This window comes from Phascolarctos cinereus, unplaced genomic scaffold (genome assembly GCF_003287225.1).
Source record: "Phascolarctos cinereus isolate Bilbo 61053 unplaced genomic scaffold, phaCin_HiC Scaffold_4;HRSCAF=312, whole genome shotgun sequence".
Classification (NCBI taxonomy): domain Eukaryota; kingdom Metazoa; phylum Chordata; class Mammalia; order Diprotodontia; family Phascolarctidae; genus Phascolarctos; species Phascolarctos cinereus.
The window spans coordinates 563,037,209-563,057,472 of NW_027555847.1; the positions used below are offsets into that span (position 1 = coordinate 563,037,209).

The 20,264-nt window shown below is 39.0% G+C and overlaps 1 protein-coding gene across 2 annotated transcripts in view; it reads left to right on the top strand.

Annotated features, from left to right (window-relative positions):
* NEDD9 (neural precursor cell expressed, developmentally down-regulated 9) overlaps positions 1-20,264 on the top strand; it is a 232,541-nt gene that overhangs the window by 67,553 nt on the left and 144,724 nt on the right. For both annotated transcript variants that reach the window (XM_021009864.2, XM_078153609.1), the window contains exon 2: positions 14,512-14,701. In XM_021009864.2, the coding sequence (XP_020865523.1) occupies positions 14,690-14,701 (12 nt within the window). In that variant the 5' untranslated portion in view covers positions 14,512-14,689. The remainder of the gene's footprint in view (positions 1-14,511; positions 14,702-20,264) is intronic.

A 20,264-nucleotide genomic window follows, 5' to 3' on the forward strand; every position in this document is an offset into this window, starting at 1 on the left:
CGTTTAAATAACTAGTGTGGTTTCTGAGATTTTCACATTGTTACATCAGAGATGAATGGAGTGTTGGACAGATTCACACCTCTCTGCTTAGTTCCTTCACAGTAGATGATTTCCTCAAAACTGGGCTAAAAAGAGATAGCTTTGTGATAAAAAAAAAAAGAAAGAAAGAAAAATACATTTTGTATTTCAAAGTAGAAAGCTCTCATTATAACAGACTTTTAGGAGGGGAGAGAGGAAGAGAGGAAGAGATGAAATTACAGGAATAGAATGGGGAGGAGGAGTGGGAAAGAGAGGAAAGGAGGAGGAAAAAAGAAGGAAAGAATAAGAGGGGAAGAAGAAAATTAGAGATGGAAGAAAAAGATGAAAGGGAAGAAAGAGAAAGAAGGAAGTTTCTAAGGGAGAGGGCAAGGGGAAGACAAAACTTTAAATCGTATAGGCTAGTAGGCAATGTATAGTTCAAGGACCTACTAAATATATTTATTTTGAAAGGTGATCTATTGAGATTTCAACCTACAGACCAAATGACTAGGGCAAAAGCAGCCAAATTTCAGAGTAATTTTAGGCAAGGTTGACTATTGTGAGCAGGCATGACCTTATGCTAGCAACACCTTTGGAGCTACAAGAAAACAAACCAAGCTATGAAGCTCTTTTTACCTATGACATGAAACTCTCACAAGGCAAACTATGAAAAATACTGCTAATTACTCATCATAAGTGAGTCATTAGTGTTATCAAGAGGTCATAGTCATCGAACATTTAAAACCCCTTTTCTTCATATTTAAGTAGCACTGAGACTCAGCATACTCATTCCTCCCACACATTGTTCTTCACCTTTTCTTTCTTTCACTCCTGTCCTCTTGTTCTCATATTTAGGTGATTAATTGTCCACTACCGCAAGTGCCTTTTATGCTGAAGTATGTGTGTATGTGTGTGTATGTGTGTGTGTATGTATGTATGTATGTATGTATGTGTTATATGATGTTATATGATATCTTGTTATAGCTTATCTTGGATCAGTAGCTAATAAGTAAATTAGATGTTCCTCTCATTCTTCCAGAATAGATGAAAGGTGTTATGAATATGGGTGTCAGAAAGGTCAGTTAAGAAAAAGAAAAAAAGGGTTTTTGGGTGGTTGTTTTTGTTTTTGTTGAGCAGAAGTTGAACACCAGGAGAGATATGTTTCTTGGATAGCCAAAGGACTTCTGTTGGTGTCTCAGTCTGGATAGAGAGTAGGAAAAGTAATTACCAGAAGAGTTACATTTTTGTGGTAATAAGGAGAGTGAAGCTTGACATGAATTAGAAGTAGAAGTGGTTGGAGCTAAAAAGCGAACATGGGTTTCTCAATGGACCAGGTCAAAGTTCTTATTGACGGGTAATGGGCTGGATTTGTGTGCTTGGACTGAGGTCTAGTTCTAGACCCAAGGAAGATCAATGCTTTCTGTCACTAAACAAAGCTTGACTTGATATTTATTCCATGTGGCTTTCATTATTCACCTTTATACACACATACGTATGCACGTATATATATACATACATGTGTGTGCATGTAGACATACATGTATACACATACATGTATGTACATATATATTATTATAACCTCATTTACATTCAATACCTGTAGGAAAGTAGTTTTTGTTTAATTGCATAAGATTGTTCTGAGACTACAGTCCTAGTTATAACTTATAAGAACACTCAATATTAAAGCTGAAAAGCACCTTAGGGATTTTCTAGTCCAGAGATGTCGAATAAGGATAACAATACTATCCTACATACTTCATAGGATTGTTATAGTTGTTTTGATTGGGACTGTAGGTTTCCTACGCCCACACCCTAAATTATTCAACATTAAAGAACTTCGAAAATACCCCCATCTGAAATAGAAAATAATAAAAATAAATATAGGATAGATAAGACTAGCCATCTGTAGCAGTATTATCCTAAGAGATAATGTGCTATTCAAACAAGTGAGAAGATTCTAAAATCTCAGCACTGAGAGTACCTCTCCAAAAAAGGAGACATTAAAAATAAAAATTGTGACATCTCTATCAAGAGGAAATATTAGAATTGGGAATCAATACAGAAACCTAGTATAGTAGGAAGAGCATTGGACTTGAAGCTGCAGGACCTTGGTTTGAATCCTTATTCATCTAGCACTTTCTGGTCCCCAGTTTCCTTATCTGTAAAATAAAGGGTTTGGAGTAACTGGTCTTTAAGGTCCTTTCCAGCTCTGTATATTGGAAAAAGATAATGGGAGGAAAAAATCCGTATTTATTTAGCATCATCTGTGAGAGTGTGCCTCACTCTTCACCCAAAGACAATACCAATTCTGGTCGCCTCTTGTTCACCCTAGAGTGAAAAAGAGTTTAAAATTTAGCCTCAAGATTTTATCTAGGGAAAATATTACTTAAGGTAATCCAAATCACTGTATCTTGATGCTATCTATGATTACTAAGCAATTTATTATTTACTTGGTTTTCCAAGTAAATTTTGCTACTGGAAAAGGAATGAACTGACTTGACTGAATGACCAATCCAGAGACTTCAACAGTCATAAGTCATTATAAATTAATAAATTGGTCATCTCATTCATAAACCAGCTTCAGGAGAATTCAGTTAACCTATTAGCCCAATCATCTCTGAATCAGGAAGTAAAACTGACTCTACAGAGCTGAGGACCAGACCCATGCCCTGAAGTGATCCTGCTGGTATACTCCTATTGGATGAGGCCTGAGCAGCCAGAGAGCCTCTGTTGAACACCATCTACTTAAAAGATGCATTCTTAGTGCTCTTTTTTACATTACTATTATTTTTCAGTAGCTCCCCCCACCAACAGAAACTTCTCTTATAGTGATTAATTTGTTCAGTCACTTTCAGTTGTGTTCAACTCTTTTGGGTTTTCTTGGCAAAGATACTGGAGTGGTTGCCCATTTCCTTCTCCAGCTCATTTTACAGATAAAGAAAGTGAGGCAAACAGGGTGAAGTGATTTATTCAGGATCACATAGCTATTAAGTGTTTGACACCAGATTTGAGCTTAGGAAGATGAGTCTTTCTGACTCCAGGTCTGGCACTGTATCTACTGCGCCATCTAACTGTCCCATAAAGGGCAATTACAGTTAAGCAAAACAAAGACCCATTGGCTGTATCTGATGGCATATGTCTCATTCTATACCTGTAGTCTACCACCTCTCTAGTGGGAAGAGAGACATGCTTCATCATGGAACTTCTAGAACACAGACTGATCAGTGCTTTAATCTGAGTTCTGTTGTCTTCATGTGGTTTTCTTTTACTATATATAGTTTTAAATATGGTAATAATAAGCACCTTTTGTTCCTACTCTTTTTTTTATTTCTCTTGGCATTCTTGGCCTTTTTTCCTCCCAAATGAATTTCATCATTTTTCATCTAGTTATGTAAAGTAACTCCTTGGCAGCCTGATACGGCTAAATTAATTTAGTTAATGCTATAATTTTTATTATATTGACAAAAGTAATCCAATAACAATAAATATCTCTCCTATTATTTAAATATTCTATTGTTTCTGAAAAGATCTTTTTTGTCTTTGGATTTGTATAAGCCTTGAGAATGTCTTGGCAGGTTAACTCCCAGATGTTTTATGTATTTTGTAGTTATTTTGAGTGAACTTTTTCTTGATGCATTTTAGACAGAAAGGTAGCTTTTGCAGGCTCATTTTTTATCCTGCTATTGCTGTAGTTATTAACATTTTGAATAAGTTATTCATTGAATCATTGAGATTCTCCAAGTAAACCATCATATTGTCTGCAAGTAGAAATAATTCTTCTTGGCTCCTGTCTCAGCCTAGTCTCCTGTTTACTTATTATGTTTCTACCATTATATATTTTTTCAACCAAGTTAAGAATAAAGTTCATGAGAATGCCTCTTCCCCCACCTACACCTTTAAGTATGAATAATCTTCCCCTATAGCATCCTAATGGTGAAAGAAAATAACTTGCTCCCCTCTTTTCTCATTCTTCCCTTAAGATATGCCTTTTTTGAACACATTTGTCCCCTTACTGACCTTGAGAGGCAATGGAATTTTAAAAGGACTTTAAAATTCTCTTATCCCACTTCAGGATATTAGCACTTGACCAACACTTCATCCTTTCAAGTTATTCAAACTTGTTTACTTTTTTAAAGTTTTTTCTGTCTGCTATATTTATCTTTTTGAACAGGAATGCTTAAATATCATGAATTCTATTAAAAGTAAGTAAAAATTCAAGCTCAGCTTTTTGCAGGATAAGTTATTTTGGGGTACAGGTCTCCTTCCCTTGTCTTTTGGTGTGATGCTTTTCTTTCTCATATTAGATACATAATCCTGTGTGTTACTAACTCCTTAATACGTGATCTGTTCTTTTCTAACTATTCATCATACATTTTCTTTGACCTGGTGGCTCTGGAGTTTGGTGATCACATCTCTGAGGATATTCAATTTATGGTTCCTTTTTGAGGGTGGTGTGTGGGTTCCATTTTCACTTTGCCCTCTGGTTCATACTTTTGGGAAATTGCCATTTATGACTTTGGAAATTATCGAGGTTATTTTGTCATGATTTTCTTGGAGCCTGATGATTCTTATACAATCTCTCTAAGCCCATTTTCCAGTTCATTTGTTTTTCATAGTGGATGTTTCACATATTTTTTTCAATTTTCTGATGTTTCTTATTACATCATTGAATTTTTGAAACCTGTTTACAACATTCTTTTTTCTAATGTATCTACTACTTTACTAAGGTTTTCTAGCTTTCCTTCTAAGATGTTCTTTGAAGTTTTTTTTTATCAAGAATACCAACTTAATGCCTTTTTCCTTTACTTCTTTTATTGGTCCTTTTAAACTACTCTTTGTGGACTACCCACTACTAAGAGTTGTTGCAAGACAACTGGAGATCTCTTAAATCACAGTCTTTCTTCATTGTATTTGAAGCTTGTCTATGCTTGCTCAGTTCCTCAATCTCTTCTTTGTTTTTTCTTCCTCCTCTTCCTACTCCCAATGTAGTCTTAACTTCTTAATTTCCCCATGTTGAGGGCTGAAGGGTTCTAATTAAATTTTGGCTGAGGGGGAACTCCAGTAGGGATGAAGGTGAAGGTTCTCCCTTCCTGCTGTGGTTACCAAACTTCTCTCCCTTCTACAATTGCTAGAGTCACAGTCCTTTGTAGCCCTCAGTCCTCAAATAGGCCTTAGGGCCAGGGGTGGGGCAAGAACAAGGACCCAATCGATGCCATTCAGAACCCTCTGTCTTCAACATTGGAGTCCCTAGCCTTTAGAAGCCTCTAATTTCAGCATGAACCATTGAGTCGTCAACTCTCAGCTTCAGTGTAGTAGTAGAATAGCAGTGTGGGAGTGGGGTAGATGGAATGTTGTGGTCAATAAGGAAGCCTGTGATGTTGAGGTGAAAAGGGGGTAGGTTTGGTTTTTAAAGTCTCTTTAGTTATTAATCTATTGCTTCATTTGGTCCATTTTTTTTCTATTGGGGGGGTGGGGTTATTAGCAGAGGGAACTAAATTTATCAAAGCCTTTTACTATACCATCTTGGCCTGGATTGACACTATCTTTTGGCTATAGCATTTGGATTGGAAAGTGCTTTCAAAGTATCATGTGTTATATAGGGGAACAGTAACATATGTCAGCCCAGCTGGAGTGAAGATTTTACATAGAGGAAGTAGTTGGAGATAAAGCTGGAAAAGTAAATTGGGGTCAGATTGTGAAAATCAAATTAGGGAGTTTGGACTTTATCTTCTAGGCTACAAGAGTCTTGTTTCTTCTGATCCTGCCCCAAGGCCAAGACCTGGCACACAATGAGGCTGGTAATAGCCAATGTTGCAAGCACAGGTTGCTGCTGCTTCCTCTTCTTCTCTTTTTCTTTCTCCTCCTCCTCCTCCTCCTTCTCCTCTTCTTTCTCCTCCTCCTACTCCTTCTTTTTCTTTAAAAAGTTAGGGAAAGGCTCTAGTAATAAGGCCCACACTCAAGGAGAGACCTCAAGTATTGAGTTTCTCCTGAAGAGCTAGGGTTTGGGTACAAAGCACCCTCTTCCAAGCAGAGGAGCCAAAAGGCAGGAGGCTACATTCAGATCAGAAAAGTAAGTCAAAACAGAGTATCATAGCATTCAAAAGACAAGTAGATACAGGTCAATCAATCAATAATTATTTATTAAGTACCACACATTAACATTATGTTTGAGTTAGGCACTAAAGGTTCAAAAACAAAAAAACTCATACAATAAATTTATAGTAAATGTTTGTTGACTGACTAACTGCCTTCAGAGAGTTTATATTTGATCAGGGGAAATAACATGTACATCTGTAAGTTAATATAAAAAAATTTATTGAAGCAAATTTTAATTTTTGGTAAGAACAATTTTATTTCCAAGATGAGCCAATTATATCGAAGAAGTACTGTCATTTTCATTAAGAAAATTCTATTTCTTGAAAGAGCCATCCACATGTGATCTCAGAATCCATATCAGCCCTTATCTGGAAACAATTTACCATATCAAACATGTGTTTCCTCTTTCTAGTTGCTGTATTCTTGGAGAACCTAAGCCATGAAGTGTTAAATAATTCAGTTAAATGTTGAAGTTAGAGGCCAAATTGCAAAGGCTTTGAAAGAGAGTGAAAGAAGAGAAAATGGAGGGACTGTGTAGAAGGCCCTCTCAAGGAGTTCAGCCCCAAAGGCTTCCTCTCTAGGGTAAAGAGTGCCCTTGTTCTGTTTGAGTCCTGGTTTCCTCTCATTGACCATCCACGAGGCTTAAACAAGAAGAATTTGTTCTAAATTAAAACTACAGAGATTCAACTTGAACAAAAAGGAAAACTTCTTGACTCTCAAGACAGTGGAACTATTGGATAACTGTAGAATCTTCATCCTCTGGAAAATTTTCAATGTTGCAACAAGATCCCAAGAGATCATAGGATCATAGATTTAGAATTGTAAGAGATGTTCGAGGTCATCAAATTCAATGTCCTTAGAAAAGGCAAGTTTCAGAGGGGTTAAGTGACTTACCCAAGGTTACATATCTAGTAAGTGTTTTGAAAGCAAGATTCAAACCCAGTTTCAAGTCCAGAGAGGGTACGATGGAAACACAAAGCAGGTCATCACAGGTGACCCTACAAAGGTAGGATTGTATGTAGAAGGATAGTTAATTGACCCATTTTCAGAGTATGTAAATGTAAGCAAGGTCAAGATGGAATGTTCTGAGTCTATGCAAATATCATCAATCAGGAGATGCTCAGGCATTGGGGAACTATAAACTGAATGAGCTCTCCCACTGGTAGATCCTCACATGTTCCTAGGGACAGCCATAAGAAAAACAAGACCAACACTATGCCCTGCCTACTAAAAAATTTTCCATGTACAAGAATTGCTTGTAGCTTAGAGGAATGGGAGTCTATCTCTGGTGCTCCCTTCCCTTGCACCAGAAACATACCCATCCTTTTGGGTCAGGTTTTGGACAAAGTTTTGGAGAGTCTCACTGTTTATATTGAAACAAGGACTGGTTTGTTGCTATGCCCCCAGGGAGCCTCAGGCCTGAGCATACTTTGAGGGCTGAAGTAATAAACGGTCTTTTATAGTTCCAACTTTTTTCTCAGTTCTCACCTGTTTTTTCCACACAGCGAATAGAGGTTGCTTGTCAGACATGATGAAGGTTCAATCTGATGAGGTCCAACTTAAATGGAGGCCAACCCCCCTCTAGGCCTCCTTCTGAAGGGACCAAGGCCATTTGAAATGTTTTCCCTAATACTTGACCTTCTGAAAGTAAGCCAACAAATTGTATTTGGCCTGCTAGCCTGAGAAATTAAGTGAGTCTGAATTAGTAAAGTGTCAAATCCCCAACAAAGCCTTTTTTCAGTATGCACTGAAGTGACCAGTGGTATTTATTGTTTCCCAGAATGGTAAGAAAATCCACAACTGAGAAGTAATGCTCATGGGAGACCTGGATAGATTACAAGCTCTTAGAGGCGGCATCTGCTCTCCTCCTTCAGGGTACGAAGCCAAGAGTCAGCCAGCCCACAATGAAGAAGGGCAACATTGAACTTTCCTGAGGGGGAGTTGCAAGGTTTCAGGCTTCTTATTTTTCCAAGCTGGTAGCTGATGGATTGTTTTGTTAAGAGTTTAATTAACTCATTACTTAGAAACCTACCACAATAAACTAGATATATGACAAAGAGGTAGATCTCCATCACCAATTGGCAAGGGGAACATAAATTGTGTAAGCCCAGCTCTAAAAAATAAAATTACTAAGGAAGATGAAAGGAATATTCCATATGTAATTATTGAAGAGACCTCTACTTTGTTGAAGTTTGTTGCTGGTAGAACTGTACCTTAAAAGTATAGAATGCTACACAGGTAAGAAAGAGGCTTTAGGTTAGTCAAGTCAACCAATAAACATTTATTAACATGCCTACTATGGGCCAGGCACTGTACACTGGGATACAAAGAGAGCCTCTGCTCTCAAGGAGTTCAGTCTAATAGGGAAGACAACACGAAAACAACTATGTACAAACAAATTATGTACAGGATTGAAAGGAAATAGTCAATGAAAGGAAGACACTAGAATCAAAAGTAATTGAGAAAGGCTTCTTGTAGAAGGTAGGGTTTTATCTGAGACCGTATACAAACTCCTCGCTTCACAGGTGAAGAAAGTAAGACTCAGGAAAGTTATGTGAGTTTTGTGGACTGTACAGGTCCATGGGGAAAAAATTCAACTCCCTGGTGACCTTGAGTGCTTCCACTTACACAAAGAAGCATCACCCCTGGGATTTAAGTCTAAAGAACTGTATAGTTGCCTGGGCAAATTAGAACTCACTGGAGGGAGGGAGCTGATTTATGTCTGTAACAAGTGCTTTGCCTTTGAGCTTAAAGCACCTTGACTCTAGGGTAATGCTCTAAGTCCAGAGAATTGTTGTTGTTGTTGTTGTTGTTTGTCCTTCACCCTAAGAAAACCCAGACATCAGGGAGGTGATGCCATTATATGTAAGTGAATTGGATTTAAGTGAAGGAGGGCTATACAAAGTCCCCAGCCTCACTTTCTCCTCCGGAGCCATCTGGGTCCAGTGGCAAGATACAGATCAGGACAACTGGAGATGGCCCAGGATGCAGTGGAGGGACTTCTAAAGGTCTTTAACAGGTCTCAGTTTGACTGAGACAATGCCCATTATCAATAGGGAATATGGAGATCTCCTGGAAAGGGAAGAAGAATTGTTTTGATTCCCTATAGGCTTTGGTCTGAGTCCTCTATTTTTTACAAATTTGATAGGTTAAATAAAACTTATCTTTTGTTTAATGAATTTTTGATCTGCATGTTTGCATGAGAGTTGAGGGAAATTCTAATGTTTCAAGAGGAAACCTTTTTTCTATTTTGTTGGAGTCATTCCAGAACCTTAGGTAGAAGCAAAATAAAGCAAAAATCTGATGTTCCCAGGAAAATATCAACCAAAGGAAGTTTTGTTTTTGTTTTTTTGTTTTTTTGAGAAACACTCTCAAGATTGAAACTGGTTCATGAAAACAAAATACTTCACTTCTAGGCCATGGTTTATATGTAGACAAAGGATTAGATTTAGTCTGCCTGTGGAGAACATATGAGCCTGAAACCTAGAACTGGAAAGGACCTCAGACATCCTTTTGGTCTGATCCTCTATTTTATAGGCTCACAAAAGCTCACATGGCTCATCCAGTGTCATGCAGTTCATGGTAGAGCTAAGGTCAGATTTTAGGTCACCATTTCTTAATTTAATGATCTTTCCAATAGCTAGGTAATGCGGTGGATAAAGCACTGGGCCTAGAGTAAGGAAGACATGAGTTCAAATCTGGCCTCAGACACCTAGTTGTGTGACCCTGGGCAAGTCACTCAGTCTACCTCAGTCTCCTCAACAGTAAATAGGAATAAAAATACCACCTACCTCCCAGGGTTGTTCTGAGAATCAAATGAGGTAATAATTGCAAGTACAATGCCTGGCACTTAAATATTTAATTCCTTGCTTCCTTCTCATTATGCTACATTCTAACTGAGAAGTAGGTCAGTATAACTGAGGGGCAGTAAAAGAGTAGAATTCACATTAACTTCAAAGGTCTTTCCTCCCTAAGAACCTTAAAGATTAGAGTTGGAACCTTCTGGGGGGCCATCTGCATATCACCAAGCCTTCCTTGTGTTCTTAGGTGATCATCTTCATCTCCTTCCCTTCAGAACCTTGGACTATGCTCTTGGGACCCCAGGTAAACTTTGTCTTTCCCTCACTGAGTCCCAGATTTCTACTCCACTTCCTTGGAGAAATATCACTGGTGGTTTTTGCTTGTTACCCTACCTATTTCTCCCACCCTTTTATGTGTTATCTTCTTCATTAGAATGCAAGATCCCTGAAGGCAAACATTGTCTTACCTGCTTGAATTTGTATCCCTGGTGCCTAGCCAAGTGCCTGTCACATAGTAAGCACTTAATAAATGTATTGGCTTTCTTTCTATCTACCTATATATTTGATGGAGGGGATGTGACATGATCAGACCTGTGCTTTAGGGTAATCATTTTGATGGCTGAATGGAAGATGGATTGGAGTTAGAAGGGACTTAAGACAGGTAAATCCACCACAGGCTATTTGTAATAATCCAGGCATGGGGTAGCGAGGGCCTGTACCAGAGTGGTGGCAGTGTCAGAAGAGCGAAGGGAGCATATTCTAGAGATATGGAAAAGGTGAAATCAGCAGACCTTGGCTTTAAATGCAAACAGGAGTTCCTACTTGATTTTAGAGGTATTATGGAGCCACTGGGGTTTATTGAGTCTGGAGGTAACATAGCCAGACCAGCACCTTGCTTATACACTGACCCCTGAATCAGCATTTTCCAGTCTTGGCAGGACAGAAGGACAATTAACCCTTCTGCAAAGAGTTGTTATCTCTAGAACTAATAATAACTCTGGAATATCAAGATACTATATTAACCAGGGCACCTTCTGATGCAAGTAACAAAGATATAAATCTTACGAGTCCCTCAGGGAAATAGATGTGTTCTAATTGTATTCTTGGGCTCTAGGGTATGAAACTCATGTGGAAACATTGGATGTGAGTGATTCATTGGGAAGCTCAGACAGAACAGTGTGCTCTCTGGGGGTGGGTGAAAGGGGTTGGGGGAGGGTTAAGGATGCCTCTAGGGAACATACTTAGAGGGCCTATGTGACTGAATACCAGAACCACATAGACAAATACCTCACTGCTGCTACCCACTGTTGGGCCTCTCTCCTCATCCTCGGAGATTTTTGGGTAACCACTGGTGGGTTCAGCAGAGCAAAAGAGTCACCAATTCAACATCCACTTAGATAGCCATTGCAAGTGCCTCAGAGAATTCTTGTCTCCCCCACCCAAAGGAATAAACACTGCTAGACAAAACAAATGGCAAAAGACTGCCAGCTCCCCTTCTAGTGAGAGACAAGGGTGAAAAAGTCGGGACTCCCCTCCATCTGTGGAACGATCATTTGGATACCTCCCTGCTCTTCAGTGTGGCTAACAGCTCCCAGTGACCAGAGGAGAAGATTAAGTTCCACACAGTGCCAGAAAGAGTGCATGGCTACACCCCAGGCTCAAGCACGTCCTGCTGGGTTCCATTTGTTATTTCGTATGCCCTTGGAAAGAACACTTTTCTTTTCCGAAGGTCCAAATTCTTAGTTCTCAATAAGTTTGCCATGTGCCACACATGGTGTAAGTATCAGAGGTTTTCTGACTATGTTTGTTTGTTGGATTTCAGCAAGGGGCTATGACATTTCCCTCCCTACCCAACTATTCTTTCCCCTCTCCTCCTTTTTCTTCCCTCCCTGAGAAAAAGAAAAGAAAACCTGAAGCACAATGCTAAAGGGAAATGAAACTTTGGCCAGCACCCATCCAACAAGGCTCAGTCAATTTTTCTTCCCCAGGAAAAAGCAACTTCTGTACTTTGTATCTAAGCTGTCTTAGGAAGCTCTGCCAAAGCACCAGTTTTTCTCATTTGTAGGAAACCCGGAAAGCAGACAGCCATGTGTGACCTTCACTGGCTGCTGTGCAAAAGAGACAGCTCAGCTGGGGCTTGGGGGCTCCAAGCCGACAGGAGCAAACACTTCAAGACATCCGTTTAAGTAGGGAAGGATGAGAAAGGAATGGAATAAATCATTCTCGGGGCTGAGTACTCCAGTTTACAGGATGTGTGCTATAGGGTGATGGAAAGAGCCCTGGACAAGATAGTCAGGAGATCTGGGTTCAAGTTCCAGTGGCACTTTTTCCTAAGCATTTAACCTTGGACTGTTCATTTCACCTCCCTTACCTCAATTTCCTCACTTCTAAAATAAAGGAGTTAGACTAGTTGACCTCTAAGTTCCCTTAGACCTCATATATTCTAAGACCCATTTTTTTTCTATTCTGCTCCAATAAGATGAGCAATGGTAGTAGGATAGATGATAAAAGCAGCTAGGTAGCTCAGTGATTACAGTTTCGGGACTAGAGTCTGAAGACCTGAGTTCAAATATTCCCTCAGACACTTACCACCTGTGACCTTGGGCAAGTCACTTAGCCATGTTTAACTCAATGAGTCAAATGAGCTAGAGAAGGAAATGGCAAACCACTCCAGTATCTTTGCCAAGAAAACTCCAAATGGGGTCACAAAGAGTCAGACACAACTGAAAACAACTGAACAACAACAGATGATACAGGAGGAAACACCAGATTCTGTATAAACACTGTGAGGCACAGGAGAGAGATAAGGAAGACCTGACAGTTCTGTCTCTGACACACAGTGTATCCCCTCTGAGGCTACTTCCCCAATTCCCACTTGTACCCTAGAGGTGGCTGCTACTGTGCTCAGAGCTCTAGGGGCAATCTTTAATGGCTGGAGTTCTAGTGCTATTGTTCACATGCCCCACAACTGTGTTTCCCATTGACATTGGCCAGCCAGACTTCATTTAGCTTTGAGTAAAAGGTATTTGTAGAGGGAAGAAGGAAGGAAGGAAAGGAGGGAGGGAGGAATAAAGGGAGAGAGAGAGGGAAGAAGGGAGGAAAGCAGGAGGAAAGAATGAGGAAGGGGGAAGGAAAGAAGGAAGGAAGGAAGGAAAGAGAAAGGGAGGGAGGGAGGATTTATTAAGCACCTACTATATGCCAAAGCACTATGATAAGCATTAGCTCATTTGATCCTCACAATATCCCTGGAAAGTAAATGGTATAATCCCCATTTTCAGTGTAATGAAGGAAAACAGAAGTGAAGGGAATTGCCTAGGGTCCTACAACTAGCAAGTATCTAAGGGCAGATTTGAACTCAGGTCTTCCTGACTCCAGGTCCAGCACTCTATCCACTCTGCCACTTAACTGTTGGTACATTCTCTCACAAATATGCAGAGCTCAGGGGAAGAGTAGGCTTAAACTTACAGAAGGATGATGGTAAGCCACACATGTAGAGAACACATGTGGGCAAACGGTAAACTCATAATTTCTGATTACTGGTAGTCCTTCCTTAAGCCCATAGCCAGCATTCTTCTCTAGTACAAGGGGTCATTTTCCTTGGAACTGCTTCCTCTCTGGTGGCTGTCTAGCTCTCTGTATGCATCTGTGTCCACTTTTGCCTGCAGTGTGTTCTCTAGATGCTACTGTCGCATCTCTCCACTGACATGGTTATTGAGACAGAGTAGGGGATAGGGAAGAGAGAAAGAGAAGAGCCTAGCTGGAATCCTCTGGAATGAAATCTTCTGCTGCTGGATCAGTTCACTGCTTCAATGGACAAGTGCTACAATTTCTCCAGCTACTTAAAGCCCCCAGGATTATGGTTAGCTTTTTCTGATTAATCAAACATGCTGAGTATTTCTCTACCCAATTAGAGAAGAGTTTGCACATGATAAAGAGATCACACAGTACAGACAATCCTGTTCACACACAGTTAAAACCTAATCATGTCTGAGGTGGAGAGTGTCCCTCTCTTACAAACATGACAATGTGACTTTGGGCAAGTCACTTAACTTTATAGTTAGACAATTTATATGATTACAAATTTTGGGAGCAGATGCTGACCTGCATTAGTAGAGGGACTTTTTTCCTCTGGAGTTCATTACACTAATGAAATCACAGATCTGATTAAAAAATAAAACAAACAAACAAAAATTTTGAGTTTGTTTCTCCAAGGAAATGAACTATGTATGGTCCCTTACAACAAATGTAAGAACCTCATGTGTCTGAAAGTGTGTCATCACAGGCAAGTATACTTTCCCCCCTGAGCTTCAATTTCCTCATCTTTAAATGGATATGAGAAATCTTGCAATGACCTACCTGGATTCTACTCTATTCAAGAAGTATTTATTATTGTACCCTATCCCTTCCTCCCCCTCCTGTGCCAGGTATTTGCTAGAGGTACAGAGAAAAGGAAATAGTCTTGCCCTTATGGAGCTTACATTCTATCAGAGGAAGAAGGGACAGTGAAGCCCTTTGAAAACCCCAAAAGGCTATGGAAATACAAACTATTATTTTCATTACTGTTGCCCACTTTCAAGCTTCCAACCTTTCTTTTCAGGGGTCATAGATGATCGTTTTCATGACTCAACACCCCAGCATGAGACCTGCTTTTGGAAGCTTTGTGAGGAGCTATGAAAAAGAAAAAATTTGCACTTGAATCAAAACCCTGGAATCACCAGCCTCCTACTCTGGATCCCCATCATTCCTTGACCTAACAGAGAGAAGAACAGAGAAAAATGTGGGAAACAGTAAGTTGTGGCTGAGCAGACACATTTTATTTAAGTACTACTTATCTATGTCAACTCAACAGGTGTGCTGATACCAGTGAAATGATAATGCAAACTACCTTTTCAATCCCATCAAGGCTTTTAGGCAACATTGGAATAAAAGGGCTAATTCTGGCAGTCAGGCTTTCTTGTAATGAGTCTTTAGCATATCTAAGGACAAATCTAAGAATTCCCTGGATGGTCAAGGTAAAGCCAGGAGAAATGCCTTTTCCATTCCAAATTCTGGTAGTGGATAATCCAGAATATTTCAACAACAATCAATGGGCTAGGGTTAGTGGCTAAAAACATCTAAATATTACAGCCTTATGGAGGGAACAATTTTCCCAGGTTGTGAATTATTCAAATCTCTAATGTCTCCCCTGCTTTTTATTCTACTATATTTCTTTGGGATGAACACAGAATTTCTCTGCTGATCACTAGACAAGGTCCTGGAGAAGGGGTCATGTCTAGCAAAAATCATTCTCAATAACTTTTCCTACTTAGGATAGATTTAATGTTGTGTCAGTAGTGTTTAATGGTTTGGTGAGAAATGGGATTGACTGACTATAATGGGACTTGTACGCTCTTTGTTAAGCTCTGTTACATGAGCTTTTGGTCTTATGGATAATTGAAAGTTTACTGCCTTATGACATCAGATTTTTTTTTGATGTATTGATTGGTTTTGCTGATGTTTTTCTCCTCTTTTTCTTTTCATTAAAATTCTTTGTTATAAGAGATAGCTCTCCAGGTGGGGAAGGTATACAAGAGGAAGTCTGTTGTTGTTCAGTCATTTCAGTTGTGTTTGACTCTTGGTGACCAGATCTGGGTTTGGTTTTGTTTTGGCAGAGATACTGGAGTAGTTTGGCATTTCCTTCTCCAACTCGTTTTACAGGTAAAGAAACTAAGGCAAAGAGGGTGAAGGGACTTGCTCAGGGTCACACAGCTAGTAAGTGTCTAAAGCCAAATAGGAACTCAGGAAGATGAATCTTCCTGACTCCAGACCTGGCATTCAATCTACTGTGGCACCTAGCTGTCTAGGAGATGTGAAAAAAAGGAAAGATGTCAAAAATAAAAAATAAAAAGAAAGCTAGCTGCCTAGTACTAAAAATACATTATACTATTCAAGCAGCGGTGGTAGTGGTATCGTATGCTATGCTGAGCTAATGGGGGCAGGGTTGTCATTCACTGTCACTGGGCCTTCTTCTTTGTATGAATCTGATTCCCTCTTTTCTAGCCACTCCCTCAGTTCTTCTCAAAAATTACTTTATAGCTGCTCCCTTAGCCTCGCCCCTTTGGCATGACTTGGTTTTCCTTATAAGCCAGACCTAAAGGGGAAAAAATAAAGTGGAAAAGGAAGGGGTCAAGATATACCTCCCATACCAGGATTTTATCTTAGCCTCCCCAAACCAAAGCTGCTGACTAGTTTAGAATAATCCAGGTTTAAGTTTTTGTCTTTGCTCCAGTAAGTTATAAAATTGAATTAACAATCCTCTTTTGTTCATTCCAAGCCAGTAGGCCAGGAAATAGCCTTATAATTGTAAAATTCATCTGTCATATTCTCACCACCCCACCACCTCTAACCTATAGTCTTTCTCTCTCTACCATACATTTTAGTGAAGAAACACAAAAGTCCCTAATGCTATGGTTAACAATGTTGTGTGGGTTGTTTTTGTTTGTTTGTTTGTTTCTTTTTTGTTGACAATTAAAGGTGAGGAGGAAGTAAAATGAGGTTTATAGAATCAGAGAGAAGCTTCAGGAACAGATTTGAGGTTTCCTGAGAAGGGAGAGGCAGGGGAAAGGACAAGGTTTCAATAATCCTTGAGCATTTCACAGCAGAAAAGATTTTGAAAGACCACAAAATGTCAATTGTAGATCAACGTCTTCTTCATTCAACTTATTCCTTCTTTAAGGAGTTTCTCTCTTCCGAGTAAGCAGATCTATTCAGAATTCACTTGACTTCAGATTCAACACAGGCCTCAATGGTCTATATATCCTCAATTTTTCTTAAGGCCATTCTTGGTGTCCAGACTTAATTAGGCACTTTGAAGCTTCAAGCTTGCTTGTCAGCAGAAGCTGAGCCTGGCAGAAGGCTTCCCTCACACTCAAAGTCACCATAAATGCAAGATGGATATTACAATGGAAGATGCTGGTGAGCAGGGTGGGTGGGGGTGGGGAGGGGGCAGCCTTTGAAGTCTGGCGAGGAATCACTACCAGTTATGACTCTGCCCCTCTGGAACAGTCTAGTAAAACAGAATTTGCCCAGATCTGCCTCATGGCACTGGAATTCTGCCTTTAAGGCCTGCATTGGTGCTGGCCACTTCCCATTATTACACTCTGGCCCCCATTTCCATGATAGCCTTTCTTCTGACCGCTATTCTTCCATTCAATAACTCATCCTGGCTATTCCTCAGGGCAACTTCTCTCAAATTAGCCTCTTGCTCCTGAGATGCACTTTCTATTCCCTGGTTTCCTCTTTTCCTCTCCCCTAGGTTAGAAGGGCTTACTTGTCCATCAAAGCCTAGCTCTAAGCAGTCACAGGGTCAAGGTAGCTCCCCTGGGGAATGAGAAGAACTGAGATTTCTGTTCACCAATGGGGTCCAGAATCTTGTCATGCTATATATACAGAGAAGAGTTATGGCAGAGTTGATGGAGGGCTAGCCTTGGAGTCAGGAAAACCTGTGTTAGAGTCCTGCATTTGAAACATGCTAACCATTTGTCCATGGGAAATTTAACCTTTCAGGACAACTAACTTCTCTCAAGTTAGCCTCTTACTCCCAAGATATACTTTTTAATACCTGGTTTCCTCTTTTCCTCTCCCTTTTAACCTTCTGATGACTCAGACAGCTCTCTAAGAATACAGTTATGGTTAAGTTGTCAATCTGCAAGAATGAAAAGTTTCTTCACTTGGAATTCCCTATATAGATAAAATTATAGATTTAGACCCTTCCTCATACACATGCACATTTAAAAAAACCCTCTAAAACCTAATTTTAGATACTAGTTGATTCTTTTAAAGTAGAATATGGCTACCATTTTGAAAGGATACTACTTCAATGTAGATGGAATGATTTAAATTAGATAAAAAGGAAAAATCTTACTCAAATGTGAAAGGTTATTAGACACTGTAAGGTATCTAAAAAAGGTAAGAATTCATATTATCTTTTCCTCTGGATATGTTTGAAAAATGAGATGAACTTCTATTTGACCGGGATGATTTAGGACAATGTTTCCCAACCTTTTCTAGTATGTTATTGTTGCTTGGTCATTTTTCAGTCATGTTTGACTCTTCATGATTCCTATTTGGGGTTTTCTTGCAAAGATACTGGAGTGGTTTGTCATTTCCTTCTTCAGCTCATTTTTACAGATGAGGAAACCAAAGAGTTAAGTGACTTGCCCAGGGTCATATAGCCTTTGAGTGTTTGAAGCCAGATTTGAACTCAAGAAGATAAATCTTCCTGACTCCAGGTCTGGCACTCTATCTACTGTGCCACCTAACTGCCCCTCTTAAGTGTGAGACCCCTTTTTAACATTAAAAATAGCCTCTCAATTATTTTCTCCCCCTCCACTCTCCTAAATCTTAACCTATGCACCCTTCTAAATGTCCTTCCTTGACTCTGTTCCCCAGTTTTCTCATCTTTTTCCAAGTTCAGAAGACTTCTACACCCTTCCAGAGACACATATTGTTTCCTCTTCAACCCAGATGAGAGTAAGGTTCTAACATTACCAGCCCTCCATCCCAGCCTGCTTCCTCTGTATTAATTCTTCCTTTCACACCCCGTATTTATGAGAATTGCTCTTTTTTACCTTTTCCTACCCAATTGTGTTTTTTAGAAGCATCCTATCATGCACAACTCAGCCCCAACCTTTCTTTTAAAACACTTTAGCAATGATGACAGTTTTAAGAATACTGATAACATTTTCACTTGTAATAAGTAACAGTTTGACCTTAATGACTGCCTTATAATTAGTCTTTAATGTTTTCAAGATAACAGAGGTACTCTTAAAGGGGGGAGGGGTAAAATAAAGAATAGGAGGGTAAGGGGAGAAGATAAGGTAACAGGAATAGGGTAAAAAGAGAGGCTGAGAAAGAAAATAGTGAGTAAAAATAAGATGGAGGGAAATTCACAAATAGTAATTATAACTTTGAATGTGAATGAGATGAACTCACTCATAAAATGGAAATGGATAGCAGAATGGATTAAAAAGCAGAATCCAACATTATGTTGTTTACAAGAAACACATTAAAGAATTAGGGATACACACAGAATTAAAATGGAGGGTTGAAATAAAATTTATCATGCTTCAGCTTAAATTAAAATTTTAGTTAATTGCATATGTCTGAACAAGTTGTGGCATATGATTGTGATGGAATACTACTGTGCTGTAAGAAATGATGAGCTCAGTGAGCTTAGAAAAACATGGAAAGATTTGCATGAAATAATGAAGAACAAAAATAGCAGAACCGAGAGAACACCGTATACAGTAACAGACATATTGTTTTAAGAATGACTTTGAATAAGTCCTTTTGACTACTATAAATACCCAAATTATCTATAAAGGACATATGAAGAGAGACATCATCTGCCTCCAGAGAAAGAACTGATAAATAGAAGTATATATAAAATAATTTTACATATATATGCCTATTTATGTCTAATGGTAGCCATCTCCAAGGGGAGCAAAAAAAAATGTACATGGTAACTTTATTATATATTTAAAAGGAATAGCAAGCAGTACATAATACACATAATATATTTACAGTTTCATGAGCAATCATCTTTTTATTATATTATGTTATAGAAACACTTGTTTTATTCCATAAATTAAAAACAAGATAATAATTTTTAAAAAATCAAAAATAGAAGCAACTCCCTTTTCTAGGAAGTTCTTCTCCTTCCCTACCTCACTCCCACCATCCTCCTATTGCCCTGAAGTTTTAAAACTATTCTTCTTAACTTAATTCTGCCTTATTCTACATCTACTCAACATCATCAGTGAAGAAGAGCTGTGTCATTCCTCTTTTCTCTCTCTTGCTCCCATATCATTATATTTGTTGATTACAGAAGTATAAAATGATAAGAAGTTACTATGGATTCAGTCAGTCTTCTCAATGACCTTTATTCATCAAAACTACAGATAGATAGATAGATAGATAGATAGATAGATAGATAGATAGATAGGTAGATAGATAGATATGGATATAGATAGATAGATATATTTGAAAAACAATAATATGTATATTTGCAAAACTTTATTTACTCAGTCTAGGGAAGCTATGTTTGCTTATATAAGGATTCCCATACAGATTTGCTGATGCCCTTCGATGAATCCTGACCTATTCCATAACTGGTTTGTATCATGTGCATATGTACACACATACACACACCCACACACCCACACGCGCACACACACAAGCACACACAAGTTCAGACCTAAGTAATGCCCTTGTAACATCCCTTCCAGTTGTCTGACTGAATAATATCTTCCAGCCCAAGTAAATTCAAACAAAAGGTTTAGTAAATGCCTACTGTATACACTTTACTGT